This window comes from Sprattus sprattus (assembly GCF_963457725.1).
Source record: "Sprattus sprattus genome assembly, chromosome: 10".
NCBI lineage: Eukaryota > Metazoa > Chordata > Actinopteri > Clupeiformes > Clupeidae > Sprattus > Sprattus sprattus.
In genome coordinates, this window is record NC_137908.1 from 1,405,467 (window position 1) to 1,429,698 (window position 24,232).

The 24,232-nt window shown below is 46.4% G+C and overlaps 2 protein-coding genes across 6 annotated transcripts in view; both read left to right on the forward strand.

Moving 5' to 3' along the window:
• The first annotated feature begins 1,430 nt into the window (after positions 1-1,430).
• adipor1a (adiponectin receptor 1a) lies at positions 1,431-11,190 on the forward strand. The gene is made up of 9 exons (XM_080846796.1): positions 1,431-1,529; positions 2,167-2,247; positions 2,540-2,755; positions 4,883-4,996; positions 5,284-5,455; positions 5,884-6,070; positions 6,510-6,697; positions 8,521-8,714; positions 9,386-11,190. The coding sequence occupies exons 3-9, from the start codon at positions 2,609-2,611 to the stop codon at positions 9,512-9,514; spliced, it is 1,131 nt and encodes a 376-aa protein (XP_080702922.1). The 5' UTR covers positions 1,431-1,529; positions 2,167-2,247; positions 2,540-2,608; the 3' UTR covers positions 9,515-11,190.
• An 856-nt stretch (positions 11,191-12,046) lies between these two features.
• Positions 12,047-24,232, forward strand: part of LOC308371590 (guanine nucleotide exchange factor MSS4-like) — a 34,695-nt gene continuing 22,509 nt past the window's right edge. For 3 of the 5 annotated variants that reach the window (XM_080846550.1, XM_080846552.1, XM_080846551.1), the window contains exons 1-4: positions 16,048-16,337; positions 19,364-19,441; positions 20,449-20,571; positions 21,114-21,284. In XM_080846550.1, the coding sequence (XP_080702676.1) occupies positions 16,185-16,337; positions 19,364-19,441; positions 20,449-20,571; positions 21,114-21,284 (525 nt within the window). In that variant the 5' untranslated portion in view covers positions 16,048-16,184. Of the gene's footprint in view, positions 12,619-12,787; positions 13,844-16,047; positions 16,338-19,363; positions 19,442-20,448; positions 20,572-21,113; positions 21,285-24,232 lie in introns of those variants that run through there. The other 2 variants (XR_013968806.1, XM_080846553.1) reach the window with 2 other exon arrangements.

A 24,232-nucleotide genomic window follows, 5' to 3' on the forward strand; every position in this document is an offset into this window, starting at 1 on the left:
TGTCACGCAGCACTCAATGGTGATATGAGGCTGTAAGGCAAAACAGGCTGAGAATGAAGTCAACTCTGCAACGTTTGTGTTTCTAACGCGTAGTTAGGAATCCTTTATCCACAGAATGTAATCATTCCCAGAAAACACAGCAGAGTCTTTTGAGTCAGCACTCAGCCCCCACCCAGCCTGTGTGAGTCCAATGCATCAGTCTAGGTTCAACTCTAAAGCCCAACCCACATCACATCTCTTCCTAATAAGTTTGTAGGGCATGTTTTTGAAACATAATCTGTATTTTAAATACCTCTCCTGTTTCAGACTCTGCTTTAAGATGTATCTTTCTTCTTACAACCTTATACTGTTCTGGGCATATCATTCTCTGATTACTGCTCAGCAGGCACTAAAGTCACACAAAACAAAACAAACCAAAACTCTATGATCTTTTTACAATGCATTGATTTAAAGTCTTATTTTGATCTGCTCATTTGTAAAGCACTTTGAATTGCCATTGGTGTATTAAGTAGACTCCCCTGAAGCGAGGTCCAGTCTCCCTAAAACAGGAAGTGGTCTCCCCTGAAGCGAGGTCCAGTCTCCCTAAAACAGGAAGTGGTCTCCCCTGAAGCGAGGTCCAGTCTCCCTAAAACAGGAAGTGGTCTCCCCTGAAGCGAGGTCCAGTCTCCCTAAAACAGGAAGTGGTCTCCCCTGAAGCGAGGTCCTGTCTCCCTAAAACAGGAAGTAGACTCCCCTGAAGCGAGGTCCTGTCTCCCTAAAACGGGATGTGGTCTCCCCATGCTCTGAGTCTGTGCGTGAGGCTGTGGAGGAGTGTGGGATGGCAGTCATGTGGCGCGGCAGAGCCGAGTGGGAGTTGTGATGTTTAATCGGTTTGCAGTGCCCACAGCCCCTTTGTTTGGGGATTAGAGATTGGGATTAGCAGGGATTGGACACTGGTGGAGAGATTAGCAGGGACTGGACACTGGTGGTGGCTGTTGGTTTGGATATGAGTGTTCGCCTCTACAGGAGAAACATGACTGAGGCTTTATGGAAGCATGACTGTCTGCAGATAGAATGTGACTTGGCTGGCCCAGATACAGACAGATTTATCAGATAGATTTATGGCGATTTTACAGATTAAACGGCATAACTGAAGATCATTTTGCATTACATGAACGTTTATATCTTGATATCTTGTCACAAACATTTTGAAAAAATCTAACAACCTTCATTAATACATTCCAAGGGGAAAAAATTGACCCAAGGCAGAGCAGACTGGAAAATAGCCATAGAACCACTAGCCCGCCCTGCTCAATGGTGTTGAACATCATGCGAATATGATGGGGTCGGGCGCAGTCAAAAACAGCAGCAAATTCACCAGTAGATGGCGTCACTACGTCGTTGTATTACAAACAACGGCGAGCCAGTTTCAACCCATTTCCTGATGTAGACTTCGCTCTTCATTAGTGCTGTTCAGAGCCTGTTCCCCTTGTTTTTTTCGGAATCCGGAAGCGATCATATTTCATCTAACTATTTAGAGAACGAGGAAGGTAACGTATTTCTTTCATGAAATCCACATCATATTTACAAAGTATTATCGTCGTCTGAGCAAAATAGGCTGCTGCAACGTTAGTAATATATATTTTGGTAACGCGGATACGGTAGTGATAGTTTTTTTTTCTGTTGGTTTGCTGGATATGTGGTCCACATTAGCTTCCAGTAATGTGGCTAGTATGCTAACGTTAGCCACCAAGCTTATCCCACCATTTCGTAAACACTACCTTACTGGCTAACTACAAGTTGGACAGATGCGGCACATCTGTAACTTCTTTTTTTAATATGCACGCAGTGTCTGTGTGCCGATTTAACAAGATCATGTACTTTTGGCTGTCAAAATGTTGCCGGGATAGATTACGGATGCTTTGTTTGGAATCGTCTACGGTGGTAGCTGTTTTGCTAGCTGAATATTAGCGTAGCATCCCAGCTACGTTCGTATTTCCGAAAGGACTCTTTGGTTGTAGTATTGTTAGTTATTTCTGGCAGTTAGGTATCGATCTACAGAATAAATTCGTATTAGAATTGTAATCGACACGAGCCCTCACTTAGTGTATTGTTGCTGGCTGAAACTTTTATTTTTTTCATCACACACTGTCATTTGACACACTGTTTTCGTTTCTTTTATCCCAGTTTGGATGCAAGACAGTAGAAGTATTGTTTGCAGGTGTGAGTACTAGCCCCGCCTCCTCGTCTCGTCTCGCCCCATCTCAGGTAAACCTAGATCCCTGTACACAGTGTCACAAGTGGGTCAGGTAGGCTGGCAGCCTTTCTCTCTCTCTCTCTCTCTCTCTCTCTCTCTCTCTCTCTCTCTCTGTCTGCCTGACTCACACACTCTCGCTCTCTCTCTCTCTCTCTCTCTCTCTCTCTCTCTCTCTCTCCCTGTGTTTGTGTGTTATGAGAAATACGTTTTTTTTGGCAAGTTGGAGTTCTAACAGAAGGAGTGTCTCTTTGTGATGTGATGGACAGCACGGATATCTAAAATGCTTTGGGTTTTTTTCCACAGCGGAACCTGAGGTGTGAAGCTTCAGCCGGCACCAGAGGCTGGAGACGCGTAACCAAGGGCAGTGTAGCTATGGCAGCGCGCAACGGGTCTGCGAGTGACGCAGACTGCCGCATCTCCGAGGAATGCCACATCTCGCCCGACGTGGAGCTGATGGAATTAGGGCCTCTCCTGGAGGAGGCCGGCCCGTCCGGGGGCGCCAAGGGACTCGCCTCAGAGGTGAGAACACACACACACACACACACACATACACACACACACACCAGTGTGGGGGGGCCAAGGGACTCGCCTCAGAGGTGAGAACACACATACACACACACACACACACACACACACACACACACACCAGTGTGGGGGGTCCAAGGGACTCGTTTCAGAGGTTAGGACACACATGGGTGTAGTCGTGTGACGGTGTAGTAATGTGCCTGTGCCATTAAAATGTAAATGCACCCCATTGTAGCCAAAAGGCCAGTTTCCATTGGCAGTCCCCCTGCCAGAGTGAAACTGGCTAAAGATAGGGGAGAATTACTGCATAACATTGGGGAGGGGAGGAGAGAAAAGACAACACCCAGACTATGCTCCTAGAGGAGTACTGTGTGGGAACAGTAAAAAAAACAAAACACACCTCAGCACATAAGCACATACAACTCACAAACAATACATACATGAATTTAAAACACCAGAGCTACATGAAAAAGCTGGCACTTGCCTTGGCGCTAGAGATAGCCAGGAGTCTCATGACATGTACCAGGACATGACAAACACGAAGCTGGCGAAGGCGTGGGATGTGACCGAAGGTGTCAGCTTGGGGTGGAACGTAAACAGCGACTGCAGAGAATTCCCTGGACAGGTAGAAGGGTCTGCACTTGACCATTTAGATGTTCGAGGTCAGGTGAGCAGCCGGACGATGATTTTTTCGCATCCACAATGAATGGAGAGGCCATCGTGTAGGATGACAGAGTCTGAAATTCCGTAAATACAAATGCATTGCAGTCCTTTATATCCCGTTGAAATGCCAACCTGGCGTAGGTGTAGTCATGTGATGTGATGTGAGGTGATGTGATTGGGCAGGTGTAATCTTGTGATGGTGTAGTTGTGTGATGGTGTAATCTTGTGATGGTGTAGTGGTGTGATGGTTTAATCTTGTGACGTTGTAGTCGTGTGATGCTGTAGTCGTGTGATGGTGTAATCTTGTGATGGTGTAGTCGTGTGACTAATATGCTGTGCTGTTGCTGTGATGTGATTGGGCAGGTGTAATCTTGTGAGTGTGTAGTCGTGTGATGGTGTAGTCGTGTGGTGTAATCTTGTGATGGTGTAGTCGTGTGATGGTGTAGTCGTGTGACGGTGTAGTCGTGTGATGGTGTAATCGTGTGATGGTGTAATCTTGTGAGTGTGTAGTCGTGTGATGGTGTAGTCGTGTGATGGTGTAGTCGTGTGGTGTAATCTTGTGATGGTGTAGTCGTGTGATGGTGTGATGGTGTAATCTTGTGAGTGTGTAGTCGTGTGATGGTGTAGTCGTGTGGTGTAATCTTGTGATGGTGTAGTCGTGTGATGGTGTAATCTTGTGAGTGTGTAGTCGTGTGATGGTGTAGTCGTGTGGTGTAATCTTGTGATGGTGTAATCTTGTGAGTGTGTAGTCGTGTGATGGTGTAGTCGTGTGGTGTAATCTTGTGATGGTGTAATCTTGTGATGGTGTAGTCGTGTGATGGTGTAATCTTGTGAGTGTGTAGTCGTGTGATGGTGTAATCGTGTGATGGTGTAATCTTGTGAGTGTGTAGTCGTGTGATGGTGTAATCTTGTGAGTGTGTAGTCGTGTGATGGTGTAGTGGTGTGATGGTGTTCTAATATGCTGTGCTGTGATTGGGCAGGTGTAATCTTGTGATGGTGTAGTCGTGTGATGTGATGTGATTGGGCAGGTGTAGTCGTGTGATGGTGTAATCTTGTGATGGTGTAGTCGTGTGATGGTGTAATCTTGTGAGTGTGTAGTCGTGTGATGGTGTAATCTTGTGATAGTGTAGTCATGTGATGGTGTAATCGTGTGATGGTGTAGTCGTGTGATGGTGTAGTCGTGTGATGGTTTAGTGGTGTGATGGTGTAGTGGTGTGATGGTGTAATTGTGTGATGGTGTAATCTTGTGAGTGTGTAGTGGTGTGATGGTGTAATCTTGTGAGTGTGTAGTGGTGTGATGGTGTAATCTTGTGAGTGTGTAATCTTGTGACGGTGTAGTCGTGTGATGGTGTAATCTTGTGATGGAGTAGTCATGTGATGGTGTAATCGTGTGATGGTGTAGTCGTGTGAGTTTGTAGTGGTGTGATGGTGTTCTAATATGCTGTGCGGTTGCTGCAGGGAGCCACAGGCCTGGTTGATGAGGAGGAGGACGATGATGACGTGACGGGGACCTTCACTCTGCCCCTCCAGGCTCACCATGCCATGGAGAAGATGGAGGAGTTTGTGCACAAGGTAGCCAGCACTGTGTCTGTCTGTCTGTCTGTCTGTCTGTCTGTCTGTCTGTCTGTCTGTCTGTCTGTCTGTCTGTCTGTCTGTCTGTCTGTCTGTGAGAGAGAGAGAGAGAGTGTGTGTGTGTCTGTGTCTGTGTGTGTATGAGAGAAAGAGAGAGAGTGTGTGTGGCTGTGTGTGAGTGTGTGAGTGTGTGTGTGTGGTGCTAGTTCATTCGATGGTATCTGACACATGTTTGTGTGTGTTTATTTGTGCATAACTACTTGTGTGTGTGTGTGTGTGTGTGTGAGGTGTGGGAGGGCCGCTGGCGTGTGATCCCGTTCCACATGCTCCCTGATTGGCTGAAGGATAACGACTACCTCCAGCACGGGCACCGCCCCCCCATGCCCTCGTTCAGGGCCTGCTTCGGGAGCATCTTCAGGATCCACACAGAGACCGGCAACATCTGGACACATCTGCTAGGTATGACACACACACACACACACACACACACACACACATCCTCAGGACCTACACAGAGTCCGGCAACATCTGGACACACCTGCTGGGTACGACACACACACACACACACACACACACACACACACACACACACACACACCCCCACACACACACACGCACATATCCTCAGGACCTACAGAGTCTGGCAACATCTGGACACATCTGCTGGGTACGACACACACACACACACACACACACACACACACACACACACACACACACACACACACACATCCTCAGGACCTACACAGAGTCCGACAACATCTGGACACACCTGCTGGGTATAAAATGCACACACACATACACACACACACACACACACACACACACACACACACACACACACACACGCACTGGAACCCCCAACATGTGTTCTCCTGGTCCGGCAGGTCTGATCCTGTTCATCTGTCTGGGCACGCTGACGATGCTGCGGCCCAACGTGTACTTCATGGCGCCCCTGCAGGAGAAGGTGGTGTTCGGGATGTTCTTCCTGGGCGCCGTGCTCTGCCTCAGCTTCTCCTGGCTCTTCCACACCGTCTACTGCCACTCCGAGAAAGTCTCACGCACCTTCTCCAAGTGAGTGGGCTGTGTGTGTGTGTGTGTGTGTGTGTGTGTGTGTGTGTGTGTGTGTGTGTGTGTGTGTGTGTGTGTGTGTGTGTGTGTGTGTGTGTGTGTGTGTGAGAGGGGGGGGGGTCGATGCTGGAAGAAAGTACACTACTACTCGACGATTACTCTTATGATTCCTCGTGTGTGTGTGTGTGTTTGTGAGAGAGGGGGGGGGGGGGGATTGATGCTGGAAGAAAGTACACTACTACTCGACGATTCCTCTTCTGATTCCGTGTGTGTGTGTGTGTGTGTGTGTGTGAGAGGGGGGGGTGGGGGTCGATGCTGGAAGAAAGTACACTACTACTTGACGATTACTCTTATGTTTCCTCTTCTGATTCTGTCTGTCTCTGTGTGTGTGTGTGTGTGTGTGTGTGTGTGTGTGTGTGTGTGTGTGTGTGTGTGTGTGTAGGCTGGACTACTCTGGCATTGCTCTGCTGATCATGGGGTCGTTCGTGCCGTGGCTGTACTACTCCTTCTACTGCTCGCCCCAGCCCCGGCTCATCTACCTCACCATCGTGTGTGTGCTCGGGATCGCCGCCATCATCGTGGCACAGTGGGAACGCTTCTCCACGCCGCGCCACCGACCCACCAGAGCCGGTACGACACACACACAGACACACAGACACACAGACACACAGACACACAGACACACAGACACACAGACACACAGACACACAGACACACAGACACACAGACACTCAGTAACACTGACACTCAGTAACACTGACACACAGACACACACACAGACACACACACAGACACACACACAGACACACACACAGACACACACACAGACACACACACAGACACACACACAGACACACACACAGACACACACACAGACACACACACAGACACACACACAGACACACACACAGACACACACACAGACACACAGACACAGACACAGACACAGACACAGACACACACACACACACACACACACACACACACACACAATGTCCGAAAGAACTAAGATTGGATGTATGGGTCTGTCACACACACACACACACACTCTCTATTTCACCCCATAGATATCACACACACACTCTTTATCCCTCTGTCTCACTTTGCAGATGTTACCTGATACTAGTTATTGCCATGGACACCATTCACACACAGTGAATGCACACACACTAGGCCTGTAAATTATGTACACACACTCACTCACACACACACACACAGTGAATGCACACACACTAGGCCTGTAAATTATGTAAGGGTGGTGAAAAACACACACATCTTGGCTGCAGTGTCACACAGGGTCCCACGGCTTCAGTGGCGCCTGATTGGTTGCTATGAAAAAGAGGATTAGAACTTGGTGTAGGTGAAAATTCACTCAAGTTACCTCAGGACTCCGGCGTTGCAAATAATTATATTTATTTAACAACAACAAGCTTGTCAGGCTCACCCATGTCCTGGCAGGCCAGAGAGAGGCACGGACACACACACACACACACACACACACACACACACACACACACAGAGAGAGAAAGAGCGGGTTCACTCCCAGACAGCAGCAGACGAGAGAGAAGCAAATTAAACACACAAGGTTTATCTAGACAGAAGTTAGCGTTCTCTGACGCCAAAAGACTATATCAGCAGGGATAACCACATGGTGGGTCTCTGACGTCCGAGGTCATCGTACTTTGCTTTTTTGCAACGTTATGCTTTAGCACGGCAGAAAAGAAGAACAACTAGTTATTTTTATCAGCCCTTGCTTACACACACACACACACACACACACACACACACACACACACACACACACACACATACAGAAGGTACACTTTTAAGTACATTAACAGAGTTAGAATTGTTAACACTTAAGAACAGAGACAGAAACGTCATGTTTCAGCTCACAAAGGCATGTGATTAAAACACATGCATACTTGATTAAAGTCAAAGTTTCATATTTCCCTATCTCTGGGCATACACACTCTGTGAGGGGAGGTTGGCGTGGTCTCTGCTCCTTACCCATGATGCAGCCTGTTCAGATACTCAAGAGCTATCAGCTGTAGGCTAATGGCTATGATCTGTGCTAACAGGCTGTTCAGATACTCAAGAGCTATCAACTTTAGGCTAATAGCTATGATCTGTGCTAAAAGGCTGTTAAGATACTCCAGGGCTATCAACTTTAGGCTAGTGGCTATGATCCGGCAAATGAATATCCCTTAAATGTGTCCAGATTTATTAGTAGAAGTTAGGATCATGTTTATAATATTTTGAATACCCTTCACAGGTGACCTCATAGTACATACAGGTCACTGATATAACATCCCATAGTCACAGTGCACACCCACAGGCCAAAACCATCCAGGTGTTAATGTATGATGTCACCACAGGTGTAAATGTATGATGTCACCACAGGTGTAAATGTATGATGTCACCACAGGTGTAAATGTATGATGTCACCACAGGTGTGTTCATGGGCCTGGGATTGAGTGGCATTGTTCCCACAATGCACTTCACCATCAAGGAGGGCTTTGTGAAGGCGACGACCGTGGGGCAGATGGGGTGGTTCTACCTCATGGGCGCGATGTACATCACCGGGGCGGGTCTCTACGCCGCACGCATTCCCGAGCGCTTCTTCCCCGGGAAGTGTGACATCCTGGTAAGATCCCTTCACTATCAGCAGAGATCTCAGGTGGTCAGGGTCAAGGGTCAAGGGTTGGGGGGTCAGTGTGACTTCCTGGTAAGATCCCTTCACTAACAGCAGAGATCTCAGGTGGTCGGGGTTAAGGGTCAAGGGTCAAGGGTTGGGGGGTCAGTGTGATGGATTATCAGAATCAGAATCAGGAACAGATTTATTGTCCAGTAGGTATACGCCTACCTGAAATTTGAAACATAAAAACATAAAACATAGAAACACACAAAGGCTTTAGAATATAGTGTCTAATGTGTTCATTCAGAATAGAAAGAGTGTGTAATGTGTTCATTCAGAATAGAAAGAGTGTCTAATGTGTTCATTCAGAATAGAAAGAGTGTGTAATGTGTTCATTCAGAATAGAAAGAGTGTATAATGTGTTCATTCAGAATAGAAAGAGTGTATAATGTGTTCATTCAGAATAGAAAGAGTGTATAATGTGTTTCACTTATCTAATGTTGTGCCTCTCTTCTTCTCTTCTCCACATTTGTCCTCTTTACCACCACTCCATTCTTCCTCTGTCCTTTCCTCCACTCCTCATTTCTCTCCTCCACTCTTCTCTTCGCGTGTGTGTGTGTGTGTGTGTGTGTGTGTGTGTGTGTGTGTGTGTGTGTGTGTGTGTGTGTGTGTGTGTGTAGTTCCACTCGCACCAGATCTTCCACGTGCTGGTGGTGGCGGCCGCCTTCGTCCACTTCTACGGCGTGTCCAACCTGCAGGAGTTTCGCTACGGCCTGGAGGGAGGCTGCACTGATGACACTCTCCTCTGAAACCCCACCCCACCCCCACCCCCCCCGAAACCTTCCCCTCTGCAGTCCCATCTCACCTCAGACCCCTCCCCCCCCCTCCTCCACCCCCCTCTCCTCGTCCCCCCTCCCCTCTCGGAAACGTGCTGCTGGATAATTGAATAGGTCATGAACTCCTCTCCTCTCCGCTCCTCATTATGCTCTTCATTCTCCTGTCTCTCACCTCATTGGTTCATTCTCCTGTCTGTCACCTCATTGGGTTTCCTGCTAGGTGTGTTTATATATCTGGGGCTGCTCTGGTTTCAGGTAGAGTTAGCGTTAGCGACCTGTGGGCCAGTGTTGCAGCGGCATCTCTGTGGTAAGCTGGGTTGAAGGGGTTAGCTGTAGCGGGTTGCGTTAGCATCCGATGCATCTCTGTGGTAAGCTGGGTTGAAGGGGTTAGCTGTAGCGGGTTGCGTTAGCATCCGTTGCATCTCTATGTTAAGCTGGGTTGAAGGGGTTAGCTTAAGGGTGCTGAGTTAGCGTCTGATGCTGGAGTTAGCATGTGATTCATCTCTTTATGGTAAGATGGATTGAAAGGGGGTTAGCTGTAGCGGGTGGGTTTAGCGTCTGATTAATCTCACTCTGGACAGCTGGGTAGATTCTGGGGGTTCTTTTGGTGGAAATCAGTGATGTTGGAAGCACCTTACTCTCATACACATACCCCCTCATTTAGGCCAGAGTGGCTTTGGGTTAGGACGCCTCGACTCCAGTCCTGCAGGGGGCTCTCTCATTCAGGCCAGAGTGTCTTCTGGTTAGGACGCCGCCTCGTCTCCCAGTCCTGCAGTCCCTCCCAGACAGGGGAGTCCCTCCCTCCCAGACAGACAGACGAGGGCGGGGGGGGGGGGGGCTGGACCCGGCTGGAGTCGGACTGGATCCAGAGCTGACTGCTGTTTAGGGCTGTGGGGCAGTTGAGGCATTTTTACCCCCACACACACCTGTCCATTACCTGATTGGCCAATATGCAGAGCGGGCATTCAATCCTTGAACAAGTAAATGATGTATTGTTTTATAAGCAGACTGGGAACGCACACAGGGTGAGCTGGAGGGGGGAGGGGGGGGGGGGGGGGGTAGAATAAATAGGTCAAACTCTCTCTTGAGGTTCCAATGGCATCTGAAGCCTTCATCGGCGTGGCGTCAGTAGAGTTCTAAGAACTAAGAACTCAGAAGAGTTCTCAGAACTCAGTAGAGTTCTAAGAACTCAGAACTCAGTAGAGTTCCAAGAACTCAGAACTCAGTAGGTCAAGCTGTTGTTGCACCTTACAATCCATTATTCCAGATGATAATATAAAGTGCTGCACAAGGTCCTCCATGCAGTCTGTCTGTGTACAATAATCCTTTAGTATTCCTGTGCCTTAGGCCACTGGAAATAGTTTTAAATAGTCGGGCCTCCACTGCAGTCTAGTGAACTTAGGGTCTTGCATATAAATATTCTTTTTTTCTTACTCCAATCCAGTCACTAGTGAATGTTGACCTCCATCAATGCATTTTTCTCAAACTGCTGTATAAGACTAGGGTTAGCTCCCTGTTAAAGAAGCTTACTTTATGTGGCTTTATTTGGAAGACTAAAAACAATCTGTGTACTCATTTCTTGTTATGTGTAGACCAGTGGTAAATCAAACATTTCACTGAAAATGTGAAGATTATAATAAATATTTATGAATGATAAAATGGGAGCTGTGTAATCTATTTGATTTCTTTTGTTTGTTTTTATGTACTTTGTACAAGATTACAGTAATGCCACATACCCTGTCCCGGCAGAAAGCCTATAGACTTTAACTGTACAATACTTCAATAAACTTCAAACCATTTTGTTTATTTTGATTAACTTTGTACAAGATAACAGTAATGCCACATACCCTATACTGGCAAATAAAGACTTTAACAACACTACAATACTAAAACTTCAAAGCATGCTTAAATTGTGCGCAGTACTGTGGTCGTGTTGTGTGCGAGATGGTTTAACGGCTAGCTCTGCAAGTCGCTCTCTCACGGGCCACCCTGGCTGGCGGCTCAATATGGATTTCGCTGGGCTGGTTGTCATGGTGCCGAAGTGACCCACATTACAGCTCTCTAGAGCGGGTCAGGGCCCTAATCTAACGCGGGCCCTGGCTTTCAGCCACTTGAGGATGATACCTGCTGCGTCTTTGAGGTCCGATGCAGACAGCCATAGAAGTGAAAACGTCAATCATACCTGGTTTACTATTCCTGAATGAAATGTGCACCTTGAACGATACAAAAGGGAGGTGTGTCTTGATGGCATTGTTCTATATTACTGTATTGTTGTGACTCAGTTAAAAAAAAATGTAAAATGTAATGTTCAAACCGGCTGTCCTGACACAAGAACAGAAAAGCCTAATTATGTATTGTAGTTTCCGTCCGTAATCCCGTGATGGATGCCGGAACTTAATATGATGTTTGGTTTCCAGTCGGCTCTCTATTCGTGTTGCTCAATTGACCCCAGCGCTTTCCGCCGCTAAGGAGTGACCACCTGCAAACGTACCAGATTTTTTTATGTGTAGGGCATCAGTATATTTTGTCTGCATCTCCTGTTGTAGTTGCAAGCCTTTTTGCCATCCCCGTTTCGAAGAAATGTGTTTGTAGTTGCCAACTTGGTCACAGACAACGTGGAGTGTGTTTGCTAACTGGTGGTGGTGGACTCGAACTCATGTTTAACGTTAGCGTTGGCTTGTGTGTCGTCTTGGGTGTTTGACAGGCTTTGAAGCAAGAAGTCCAAATTAATTTGGAACTTCAAACATTTTTAAGTGGTTTGACTGCTGATGATTAGATAACCACACGTTATCGTACACGTAGCTGACTAGCTCGATAACAATCCATTGTTTTTGAATTGTGGACAAGTTAGCTAGCCAGAATATTGATAGCGTGCACATCAAATCTGCCGTTTCATTGACGTTAGAACAACCAAAGCTGTCACTATGGATCAAGATGGACAGAGTTCGCTGTCTGGGCCGTGTTCTGATCGCTCAACCCTCGTGTCTGAAGACGGGAAGAATATCAAGTCAGTGCTGTGCCAACGATGTGGGTCCAAGGTGCTCTGTCCAGGGATGGCACAGTTCACAGAGAAAGAGGTAAATACGGTTAAGACAAGCATGTCAAAATAATGGGAATGAAGATCAGAATGAATAGTCTCACAAAACTAGGACTAATTGAGTCCCTTATTGTTCCTGGTTCATAGCTCTGACTCGTGTCATTCTTGTCTCTAAACTGTATTTGTTATTTTCTTTAATCCTCCTTCAGCTATTTCTCCCCTCTATGCGGAAGAAGACCAGTATTACCCAATCAGATGGCTCGGTGGATGGGGACACGTTGACAGCCCATTGGGTGGTGGATGACATGTTCACCTTTGAAAATGTGGGCTTCACGAAGGACGTGGGTACGATAAAGTACCTCATTTGTGCAGACTGTGAGATTGGACCCATCGGCTGGCACTGTTTAGACGACAAGAAGAGTTTCTATGTGGCCTTGGAGAGGGTTGACCATGCCTGAGGACCCCGCCTCTCACAGGAGGGGCACCCCAGCTCAGGTGAACCAGTCAGCGGGGGGGACCAGCTCAGGATGTCTATCTCTCCACTGGGTCTACTACACCACATGGTGCTCCATCGGTCCCTGTGTGAGCGAGCAGCTTGCTGGCTGAATACTGAAGTGTTGTAATACTGATTGCTCTCACCTGCATTCCCAGCCAGCAGTTTGCAAATGCTGATGTGTTTGTTCTTACCGTATTGTCTTTTTTTCTCAATTTTAATCTGTAAGTAAGATTCCATTATCATATTTTGGGTGTGTGCTAACGTTGGTATCAGCTGCTGACCCATTACATGAATTATGCACGTCTGTAACCATAGTAATTGTGTACACACACACACGGACCTGTATGATTGTGACGCCTGAAAAGATCCAGAGTGGCCCGTGTTGGGCTGTTTTAAAGTAATTCTGGAGTCCCTTTATGCAAAAAGGAGCTACAGAATGACTTTATAACAGCCCAAGCCAGCAACTCTTTATTAACTGTCTAACACTACCTACGTGCATCTCACGCATCTCACGCTCCACGCTCACTTCAGGTGTCACATTCATTCAAACAGGTCCGTGTGTACACCAGTACTATTGTTACAGTTCAATGTATGTTCATTGACCCAGTGATCTGAGCAGGATATACATGCCAATATAATGTATAACCCTATGGCCTAGTCAGTCAGTCACTAACCTACACACTCTCTATGGCATGTATAAGGGAGGGACGATCTCAAGTTTTCACATAGTTATTGTTGCCAGTCCTTTTTTTATTAAGCCAGCCTTGCTTATTGGAACTCTATACTGCACTTTCAGTTACTTTTAACTCAGTAAAATAAAAGTTGTGTTTAAAGTGCGTATTCCCTGGGTGAGTGTAATTCTATCTGTTCAAGGGGAACTATAAATTGAACCAGCGGGTAAAAGTGGATTATGTGTTTTGTCAGTATAGTCAAGTTATGATCTCCTGTTGATTCCACTCTCCTAACAGTACTGGGGGGGACCTTAGACTCTCCATGACTTAACATGTGCAGTACATGGGAGAGGAAGGAAGCCAAGCCACAGCAGAACAAATATTTGCGAAATTTTGTTTTCAAATAACACCTACTAAAGGTTGAATGTGGTAGTTAGGAAGATGGAATATTTTTTTTTCTGAATGAAGCCCAATAATCTCATTTGATGGGATCCTGCATGGCTGTTTACATGAAAAGTGTCGACTCTTGATCCGGTTTGATTTTTCTTCTTCGGTGTTTATTAGCGGATGGCAAGCTAGTTTAGAGGTGCATTACCGCCACCGACTGGACTAGAGTGTGGAACAGGAAATTAAGCAGAGGAAAAAAAAAACTATATTCTTTTAGCTAAATCAAATCAGTTTATTTTAAACACTTACTAATTTCTTCATGTATCTTGCCTGCTGCCCCATTTGGCTCTGTGAAATCAGGCTCTTTCATATTTGTTCAGACGTAGACCTCTCAAATCAACTGCAACGGACACGACCGAAACAAACATTGTTAAACAATACCAAGCATCAGAGAGAAATCTGCGGTCAGAGGAAATCAGTCTGAGAATTGACGACAAGTCAAACGTGCCCAATCTTTTTCGCAAAACGTCACTCGTAGAATATGCACACAAAAAAACAGTTTCCTAATTATTTGGTCGACGTCCTCAGTAGTTTGAATGCACTAAAGATTTGATATCAATTACATTAACACAGCGGGGGTTTCTCTTAATCATCTTAACTCAGGTGGATTGCTCGTGGTTTTACTGGCGAAATGTGTGGATAAATAATGGTCAGAGGGACTTATCTGTCTCAGCGTGTCAACGTTTTCAAAGCACCTGCGTTTAGGTTGGATGCTTGTGTTTGCATGCTGACGTGTGGTAAGCCTACGTGCTGGCAGGCTGGGCGGCAATGGAATGATGCAGTAGTAGGCTAGCTTACTCAGAAACAATATCGCCACCAACAGCTGAAACATGAGAAATGCAAAATACCACAGCGAGCATCTTTTACAGGTTGTCTAGTTGACATCTAGTTGCGTTTCGGAACGGTAACGTAAGCCGTGTTTCGCCTCCAATACGTTTCAACCTGCAGTTGTAATCTTACATTTTGCCTTCGCAATAACATTGCCACTGTCGAGTTTACTAGTAGCTTCTTCGTAGCTCGCCTATGACGTGTCGGTACCTCTACTGTGCATTTATTCTGTGGCAAAGCTGGGCTTGCATAGCCTTGCCTACGTAGTCTAAACAAAGCTACCATACTTGTGTAAGTTGTTTTGATAACAAGATACATTGTAGCTTGATTGTTTTTGTTAATGTACTTTGAAGTGTGGTTTAATAAATCGACACTCGTGTGCCTGACGACCCAATCCCGAAGATATTTCGTCAACTGAAGGACTATGGCCAAGAGTCTATTTAAAAAAGTAGTTCCGGCCGTGCTGAAGCTATCAGCTGTACCTTATTAATGCGCATAAGTAAGTCACCATGGACCATCGTCAATTAGAATAATAATTCTAAGGAAAAAGTAACTGCCATGAAAAAACATGTCCGGTCATTCGAAAGAGAGGCTATACATCATGTTAAAATTAGTCTTTTCCAAGACCTGTTGCCAAGGAAAGTGATCACATTTTTAAAATGTTTCAAACTCACGTCCCCTATTGCATTTTATTGCGTTTTTATCGGGTTTTGGAGTACTTCCACGTTGAGAGACTGAGGGTATCATCGATTATTGTGATTTAAAATTGTTTATTTGTTTTCTCAACTTCTGATGTATGCGACTATTATTCAGTCGGTCTGTTTGGTTATCCCTAAATGTATTTGTTATTATTGTTACTTTTACAAATTATACGAACATTTAAGAAATATCTATCTTGGAAAAACTTTTAGAGAAATAAAAGGGTTTCACTGCAAACCTTCTATGGTCTCTATATTCTGTGGCGGAAGTTAACCTACTCACATCGACAATCCTGTTGTGTGTGTCCGTTGCCAAAGTGAATGAGGATGTGGGCTAGCTAATTGCTGGAGTTCAGGTGAAAGGAGTTTGTGTTCAGAGACTGACACACAACTAGAGAACCAACACAGTTAGCTTAAGAATATATTGAATCAAGTACATGTCACTTTTCGGAAAAACATAACGACGATGACCCAACCTCGGCCAAACGAGTTCATTCCTCCACCGGAGTGTCCTGTCTTTGAGCCCAGTTGGGAGGAATTTGCCGACCCATTTGCGTTTATCAACAAAATACGACCAATAGCTGAAAAAACTGGTATCTGCAAAGTCCGACCGCCACAGGTATGTATAACGATTACTTGTGCCAATACAACAACGAACACGTCAATTCAATGCATATTTCTCAGTGATATGCTGATCAGAGTTAGGTTAAAAACACTTCTGTTAAAGACAGGTTTTTCAACATGGCGGATTGCGGCTCGAGTGGTTGAAGCTAGCTAGTCAAGTAACGGCGTGTGCGCGTGTGTTTGTGTGTGTAAGTTACGCTCAGCGTAAAATACTTCGGTACAGTAACGATATTCTCTTCATGTACTCCGGTGACCTAGTTATCCACGGCTGTTAAACATTGTTTACATGATTTCTTCATGTAAGGTCACACCAGCTCAAATGGGGAAAAGCGAATAATTTATTTGAAAATAATAAATAGATATTAAAAGACGACACTGATAAGTTGGGGAGGTGTGTTATTGTCTGATCCGAAGAGACCTCAAAGGAAGCATTATATTGTTAGTTTCTCTTTCTGTGTGTTTGTTTGTTTCCCTGTTCCTTCAGTGGTGCTCCAACAGTAAGTTGGCTAGTTTAACGTTATCAGTATGAGTGACGTTAGTGCCCTGCTGACGGCTGGATATCGCCCTGCTATGTATTCATGAAATGACAAAGTAGCAAGCCAAGTAAGTAATTTCAAGGCCTCAAACTAAATAATCATACCCCCAAAAATGTGGCTACAAAGGCGGATGGCACATTATTATGTAAGTGTGTTTGTGTGTGTGTGTGACTGTTAGTTGTTGATGGAGGGTGACGCGCCCATCTCCACTATGAAGATACCCCAGTGTCAGTAATCATAACGTGTAGTCATTTTGTCGTAGGCCTGGCCTGATCACATTATAGCCGAGATTTCCACCTCGAGTGAGCCGTGCTTTGACGAAAGTAAATAAAGTCACGGAAACACTCTCATCTGGTGCCCGAAAAGGTTGTTGAGGTTGATGGCGCTAGGGCGCTTCCTGGAAGCCTTCTTGTTCGTTCTGTTCGGCCATTACTGTTGTAGTTAGACGGCCACGAAGAGAAAACAAACTTATCATTTCCAAGCCAGTGAACCCCATTAGTTAGCTTTGAGAACATTAATAAAGAGTCTGGTTCTCAAGGCAGATTTCCAGTAATCCTATATACAATGCACTAGTTGCACATCCCATTATTATATTGTCAGATTACTACGCTGATACTACATAATTATAACCAACGACGTTTAAAGGATGATGTTGGACGAAGTAACAAGGACTGCCGTTCTTACTTTGCCCCATCCGATTATATAATGTAGCGCTTGTATCTACTGAACGCACGGTGGCTTCGGTTCAGAGATGGATGCCATATTCTGTGTCTTTCTTGTTTATTTGAATGACAAAGGCGATGTTAACGGTTCCCAGGCAAACATCAAGTGGAGTTTGGTCCTTTCGATTTAGCGAAGCACGTTCTTCACGCCAGAGAGTGTCAGGCTGCACGGTGCCCGGTGGATTCAAACCGAGACGAGCACAAACATCGCTCCGATTCACTGAAGTGGCAACAGCCCACATATGCCTTTATGTTGGAAACATTGTTATGTGGTTAAGACTCAAAACCGAGTGCAGCGTTTGTTATGAGCGCGGGATGGTAAAGCACTCTGCAGGAGCAGATGGATTGCACGCCATAACTCGTGCATTGTGGGCATACGGTTGTTGTTATAAGATTTGGGGTAGTTTATTTTTAACGATGCCTGAGTATGTAAGAAGATGCTGTTTCCGTTACCATTGGCCGTGAATATCTGGCAATCTCCATCACACCGATTGGTTTGTGTGTGTGTGTGTGTGTGTGTTTTTTGGGCTTATCTGGGCCTGCTAAGCCTCGTCTTTAACCGGCCCTTCGGATGGCCCAGATTGGACCCGTGCTAAAACACGGTGGACTGTTGGCGTGTGTGCACCGAGGCTTGGCTCGCTTCGAGCCAGCTCAGAGAAACGAGGTCACAGAGGACATATGAGTGGAATGTTTCACACTGTCACAGAGTGTTTCTATCTCATGAATGAATAGTCTTGTTTTTGTTATGATGTGAAGAATACCGACTGGATTAAATTCAAAAGCTGATGTTTTTAAAGTCGCAGTGTGAAAAGTAGTTTAGATAAGACGATGTGCAAGTGAAGGCTCAAATGAGTCGCCCCTTTTCTCTGCATTTAAACAAGTTTAGGAACGATTATGGCGAGGGAGGGACGCTGTTGGCTTTCTGTGTGTGGTTATAACCTTTGTGTGTGTGTGTGTGTGTGTGTGTGTGTTTATTAATGAGATGAAGTGTGTTTCTGTTCGTGTTTATTAGTGAGACTACGTGTTTGTCTGTCATTGCCTCAGTGTGCCTGAAGGAGAAATACAGGTGTGTGTGTGTGTGTGTGTGTGTGTGTGTGTGTGTGTGTGTGTGTGTGTGTGTGTCTTTGTTAATGATAAGCGAGTCAACTGGGTTGTCGCTGTGTGTTTGATTGATCGAGTGTTTTGTGTACTTGTGCTCTGTGTGTATCTGAGTGATATTAGGTGTGTGTGTGTGGGCGTGTGTGTGTGTATGTGTAAAGCCCAATATATGGTTGTCCGTTTACGGAGACATGGAGAGCCCTCTCCGTGGCGGCAGACCCTCATCGAGCACCTCTCTGTGGCCTGATGTGCACCTCCCAATTGTCGTAACTATCAGACTCTGTCAATCTGTCAATACATCGCTTGTGGGTAGTAGTATGCCAAAATTAGATAGCTTCCTCACACAACTTGCAAATCCCTCAGACGTATTTTTCAGTTACAATAACAGGGTTTTTACATTGCACAGTGTCTATTTCTCTGAAATTTTCAAAAATCTAAGCAAAAAAAAAAAATAGTCAAACAAACAACTTTTATGTACAAATATGACCATCTATGGACTTTGGTTCGCCATCTTTTTTTATTTTTTTTTATTGCTTTGCAACAACCGTCAGAGAACCATAAATGAAAACAAGTATGTTTATGCAACTGCGTGACCACGGAGTAACGGCCTGGTAGAAGTATATTTGGGCCTTAACCGGCCTGTTGGTGTGTTTGAACCCCTGCAGGGCTGGCAGCCTCCATTTGCCTGTGATGTCGACCGCCTGCACTTCACTCCTCGAATCCAGAGGCTCAACGAGCTGGAGGTATGCACACACATACATGCGCGCACACACACACACACTCACCCTCACAGACACACACAGACCCACACACACACCCTCACACACACAGACACACACCCACACTCACCCTCACACACACACTTACACACACTCACCCTCACACACACAGACACACACAGACACACACCCACACACACACACACACACACACAGACATTTCTCCTGAGTGTGTGAGCTGTGACTGGTGATTAAGCCTGGCACTGGGAGGGCAAGGGTCTCCTTTGTGTGAGCCAGTGGGGGGGCTGTCATCGAGCCTGGCCATTTGGCCTTGAGCATGCCGTCTGGAGAGAGGGGTCACGACCCCCTGGGGTCAAAGGTCATCAGCTCACAACCTCTTTGCTAGCTAACTATGTGACTCACAACAACAAAAATCTGGTGTGTGTGTGTTAGTGAGTCAGTGTGTGTACAGGGTCAATTTAATCCCCATTCTTGATTGACAGTTCAGTAGGATCATAATTGTAGGATGTACAGTACCAGTCAAAAGTTTGGTCACACCTGTTTTCTTTACTTTTATTATTTTCTACATAGTAGATTAATACTGAAGACATTTAAACTATGAAAGAACACATATGGAATTATGTACTAAACAAAAAAAGTGTTATATACCATGTAGGATAATAATAAAAGTAAAGAAAAAAACTTTCAAAAAATGAGAAGGTGTGTCCAGCTTTTGACTGGTGCTGTACATTCTGATATACACCACTGTGTTTTGAGATTTCTATTTGTCTTTTCCAAAGAGTTTAGAAGTTAGTAGACTGGGAGGCTTCTGTGGTCTATATGTGGAGAGCTGATCTCCCAGTGCTCAATGTGGGGTGGCTGCTCTCGGACACACTCAGGCTGAGTGTGTGTGGGACTGTTAGTTGTTGACAGCTGTGTGTGGCCGCTCAGACTGAGTGTGTGTGTGGAAGTGTTAGTTGTTGATGACTGCTGTGTGTGGAGGGCTGATCTCCCGATGCATTGTGGGACAGGCTCAGACCAGGGTGAAGCTCAACTTCCTGGATCAGATCGCAAAGTTCTGGGAGCTGCAGGGATGCACACTCAAGATCCCACACGTGGAGCGCAAGATCCTGGACCTGTTCCAGCTCTACACGGTATGACACACACACACACACAATAACACACACACACACACACACACACACACACACACATCTCACCCCACTGCACAGCTCTATAAGAAACCGCACCTCCCCCCCAAACACACACACTCACACACACACACACCTCACCCCACTGCACAGCTCTATAAGGAAAGGCGCCTCCCCCCCAAACACACACACACACACACACACACACACACACACACACACACACACACACACACTCACACACACCTCGCCCCACTGTGCCAGAGAGACCAGCTATGGCACCGGCAGATGTGTCCCGCAGGTCAACACCGGTCCCGTGGCAGTTCCCTCTCTGACATATCGTGTGTGTGTGTGTGTTTGTGTTTACATGTGAGTGAACGTGTGCCTAATGACATTTTGTGTGTGTGTATTTGAAGGTTAGTATACATGTGTGTCTTTGTGTGTGAAATATGTTTTTTGTATGAGTCATTTTTTTTATACAGTATATATGAGTGACCATGTTTGTGATGATATTTGTGTGTGTGTGTGTGTTTCTCCCTCCTCAGCTGGTGAAGGATGAAGGCGGTTTCGATACGGTGTGCCGAGAGCGGAGGTGGACTAAGATCTCTCTGAAGTTGGGCTTCGCTCCAGGCAAGGCCGTGGGCTCACACCTGCGCGCTCATTACGAGAGGATCCTCTACCCCTACCACCTGTTCCAGCACGGAGCCAACCGCCCCGTGAGTCCCCCCCCCCTCACACACACACACACACACACACACACACACACACACACACACACACACACCACCTCAGCTCAGCTCAGCGCACCTCAGCTGCCAGGCACGGCCTCCAGGGTCCCACTACCTGGAAGTGCTTTAGTGCAACACCTTTAGGCTTAAGTGCACCGCCTATAGAGTTAGATGTGTGTGTGTGTGTGTGTTGTGTGTGTCTGGTCACACGTGTAGAAAGGTTCCTCTACTCTCCCATCGTTCTTCATGCGTCTGGTCACACGCGTAGAAAGGTTCCTCTACTCTCCCATCGTTCTTCATGCGTCTGGTCACACGCGTAGAAAGGTTCCTCTACTCTCCCATCGTTCTTCATGCGTCTGGTCACACGCGTAGAAAGGTTCCTCTACTCTCCCATCGTTCTTCATGAGTCTGGTCACACGTGTAGAAAGGTTCCTCTACTCTCCCATCGTCCTTCATGCGTCTGGTCACACGCGTAGAAAGGTTCCTCTACTCTCCCATCGTCCTTCATGCGTCTGGTCACACGCGTAGAAAGGTTCCTCTACTCTCCCATCGTTCTTCATGCGTCTGGTCACACGTGTAGAAAGGTTCCTCTACTCTCCCATCGTCCTTCATGCGTCTGGTCACACGCGTAGAAAGGTTCCTCTACTCTCCCATCGTTCTTCATGCGTCTGGTCACACGTGTAGAAAGGTTCCTCTACTCTCCCATCGTTCTTCATGCGTCTGGTCACACGTGTAGAAAGGTTCCTCTACTCTTGACATCGTCACACTCTCTGGTTAGCTCTGTTAGCTTCGTTGCTATAGTGTAGATCTCAGAGTTCTGAGTGGTGTCCACCACCACACTATAGGTGGCGCTAGATGCCAGGTTAAACACCGAGCCTATGGTTCCATAATGGCGGATTACTCCGGTTCTACGGGTTCTAAAGTCACACTGGTCAGGAGGATTGTAAGATATCCAAGGTGTAAGAGTAAGTATGTACACATATATTCACACACTGAGATGATAGATAGATAGAATGATGGATGGATAGATAGAATGATGGATACTTTATTACTCCCGAGGGAAATTTAGGAGCCATATGAGAATATGATCAGGCCAGTCTGAGCTGGTCGTCTGGTAGTCAGGGTTACAGTGTGGGGTCGGGTTTCACACTGTCTATCCACAGAGGGGTCATTCCTTAGCAGGTACGCAGTGGGCTGCATGATCCAATCACATCGCAGACAGAATATAACAGTATGATCCAATCACATCGCAGACAGAATATAGCAGTACGATCCAATCACATTGCAGACAGAATATAGCAGTACGATCCAATCACATCGCAGACAGAATATAGCAGTACGATCCAATCACATCGCAGACAGAATATAGCAGTACGATCCAATCACATCGCAGACAGAATATAGCAGTACGATCCAATCACATCGCAGACAGAATATAGCAGTACGATCCAATCACATCGCAGACAGAATATAACAGTACGATCCAATCACATCGCAGACAGAATATAACAGTACGATCCAATCACATGGCAGACAGAATATAACAGTACGATCCAATCACATCGTAGGCAGAATATAGCAGTACGATCCAATCACATGGCAGACAGAATATAACAGTCATGCCCAGTAGCGCCAGCTATAAACTCACATGAGGAATCCGATCTGGTTTATCCAGAGGTATTTGCATACGAAGAGCACATCCACACAGCATTTAAAAACAGCAGTTGGGCCTGGGGTGCCACACACACACACACACACACACACACACACAGACTGGGTGACACCTTGTTGATCTTTTTTTCAATGTGGATGCTGTCAAAACAAGGCTGCCCCTCCACGGTCCGCACCTGGCTTACTTCCTGTTCCTGATCACATTTTTTCTATTTCCTGTTTGAACAAGTGCCCTGAGATCGACCCCTGCACCTGCCATGGCGGATAGGTTTCTCAATGCCAAACTCTTTTCTAAGAGGCGCACACACTCACACTCTCACTTACACACACACACACACTCTCACAGCTGATCAGCAAAGCCTGGTCCCGTGGGGCCTGTGTAGGTCTGGAGTCAAGGGTGGGGTATCTAGATTAGATTAGATGTGTGTGTGTATGTGTATGTGTGTGTGTGTGTGTGTGTGTGTGTGTGTGTATGTGTGTGTGTGTGTTTTTGTAGTGTGTGTGTGTGTGCGAGCGAGCACTCTTGTGAGTTGAGCTGAAAGTAAAGGTTTAGTTGGAGCGGAACAGCTAGATGCCACAGCCTCTCCTGTGTGCTAGAGGGGTAGTGCATGTGTTGGGTGGGGGTGTGTGTGTGTGTGTGTGTGTGTTGGGTGGGGGTATGGTATGGTTTGGTATGGTAATACGGGTCTGTGTTCATGTTCATGAAAGCCTGTTTGTGATGCAGCCAGTCTCAGCGCCCTCTTTGTATGGGGTGTGTGTGTGTGTGTGTGTGTGTGTGTGTGTGTGTGTGTGTGTGTGTCTGCACTGCAGGGTCCCTGTGGGTTTTACTGTTTAGCAGTTTGTCCTCAGCAGAATGCGTTTGGCAGCCCTCATCTCTCCACCACCACCCCCAACCCCCGCACACACACACACACTAGACAGACCCTATGTTAATAAGCTGCGCCCCCCCAGGGAGGCTGCTCTGCCACCACCCCCCCCCCCCCCCCCCCCCTCCCTCTCTTATTAGGGCCATCCGTTGCAGTCATTTCCCCCCCTCTGATCACATGACCTGTGGGAGGCCGTTGGTGTGTGTGTGTGTTTGTGTGTGTGTGTGCGTGTTCGTGTGGGGGGGGCTTGTGGGCGGGCTCACAGCTGGAACCAAATGGGCTCATTAATGTTGGGCTCAGTTGTTGACATGGAAGTGTGTGTGTGTGTGTGTGTGTGTGTGTGTGAAGGACGTTAAAATATCCACACAGCCGTGGTTTAAAGGAATCAGGTCACAAGTC

What these genes read in the sequence shown, in the direction of transcription:
- adipor1a (XM_080846796.1), top strand. Translation starts at nt 2,609, where the DNA reads ATGGCAGCGCGCAACGGGTCTGCGAGTGACGCAGACTGCCGCATCTCC. An exon ending in CATCTGGACACATCTGCTAG is followed by an intron (nt 5,456 to 5,883) that starts GTATGACACACA and finishes CTGGTCCGGCAG; the next exon opens with GTCTGATCCTGTTCATCTGT. An exon ending in CCACCGACCCACCAGAGCCG is followed by an intron (nt 6,698 to 8,520) that starts GTACGACACACA and finishes ATGTCACCACAG; the next exon opens with GTGTGTTCATGGGCCTGGGA.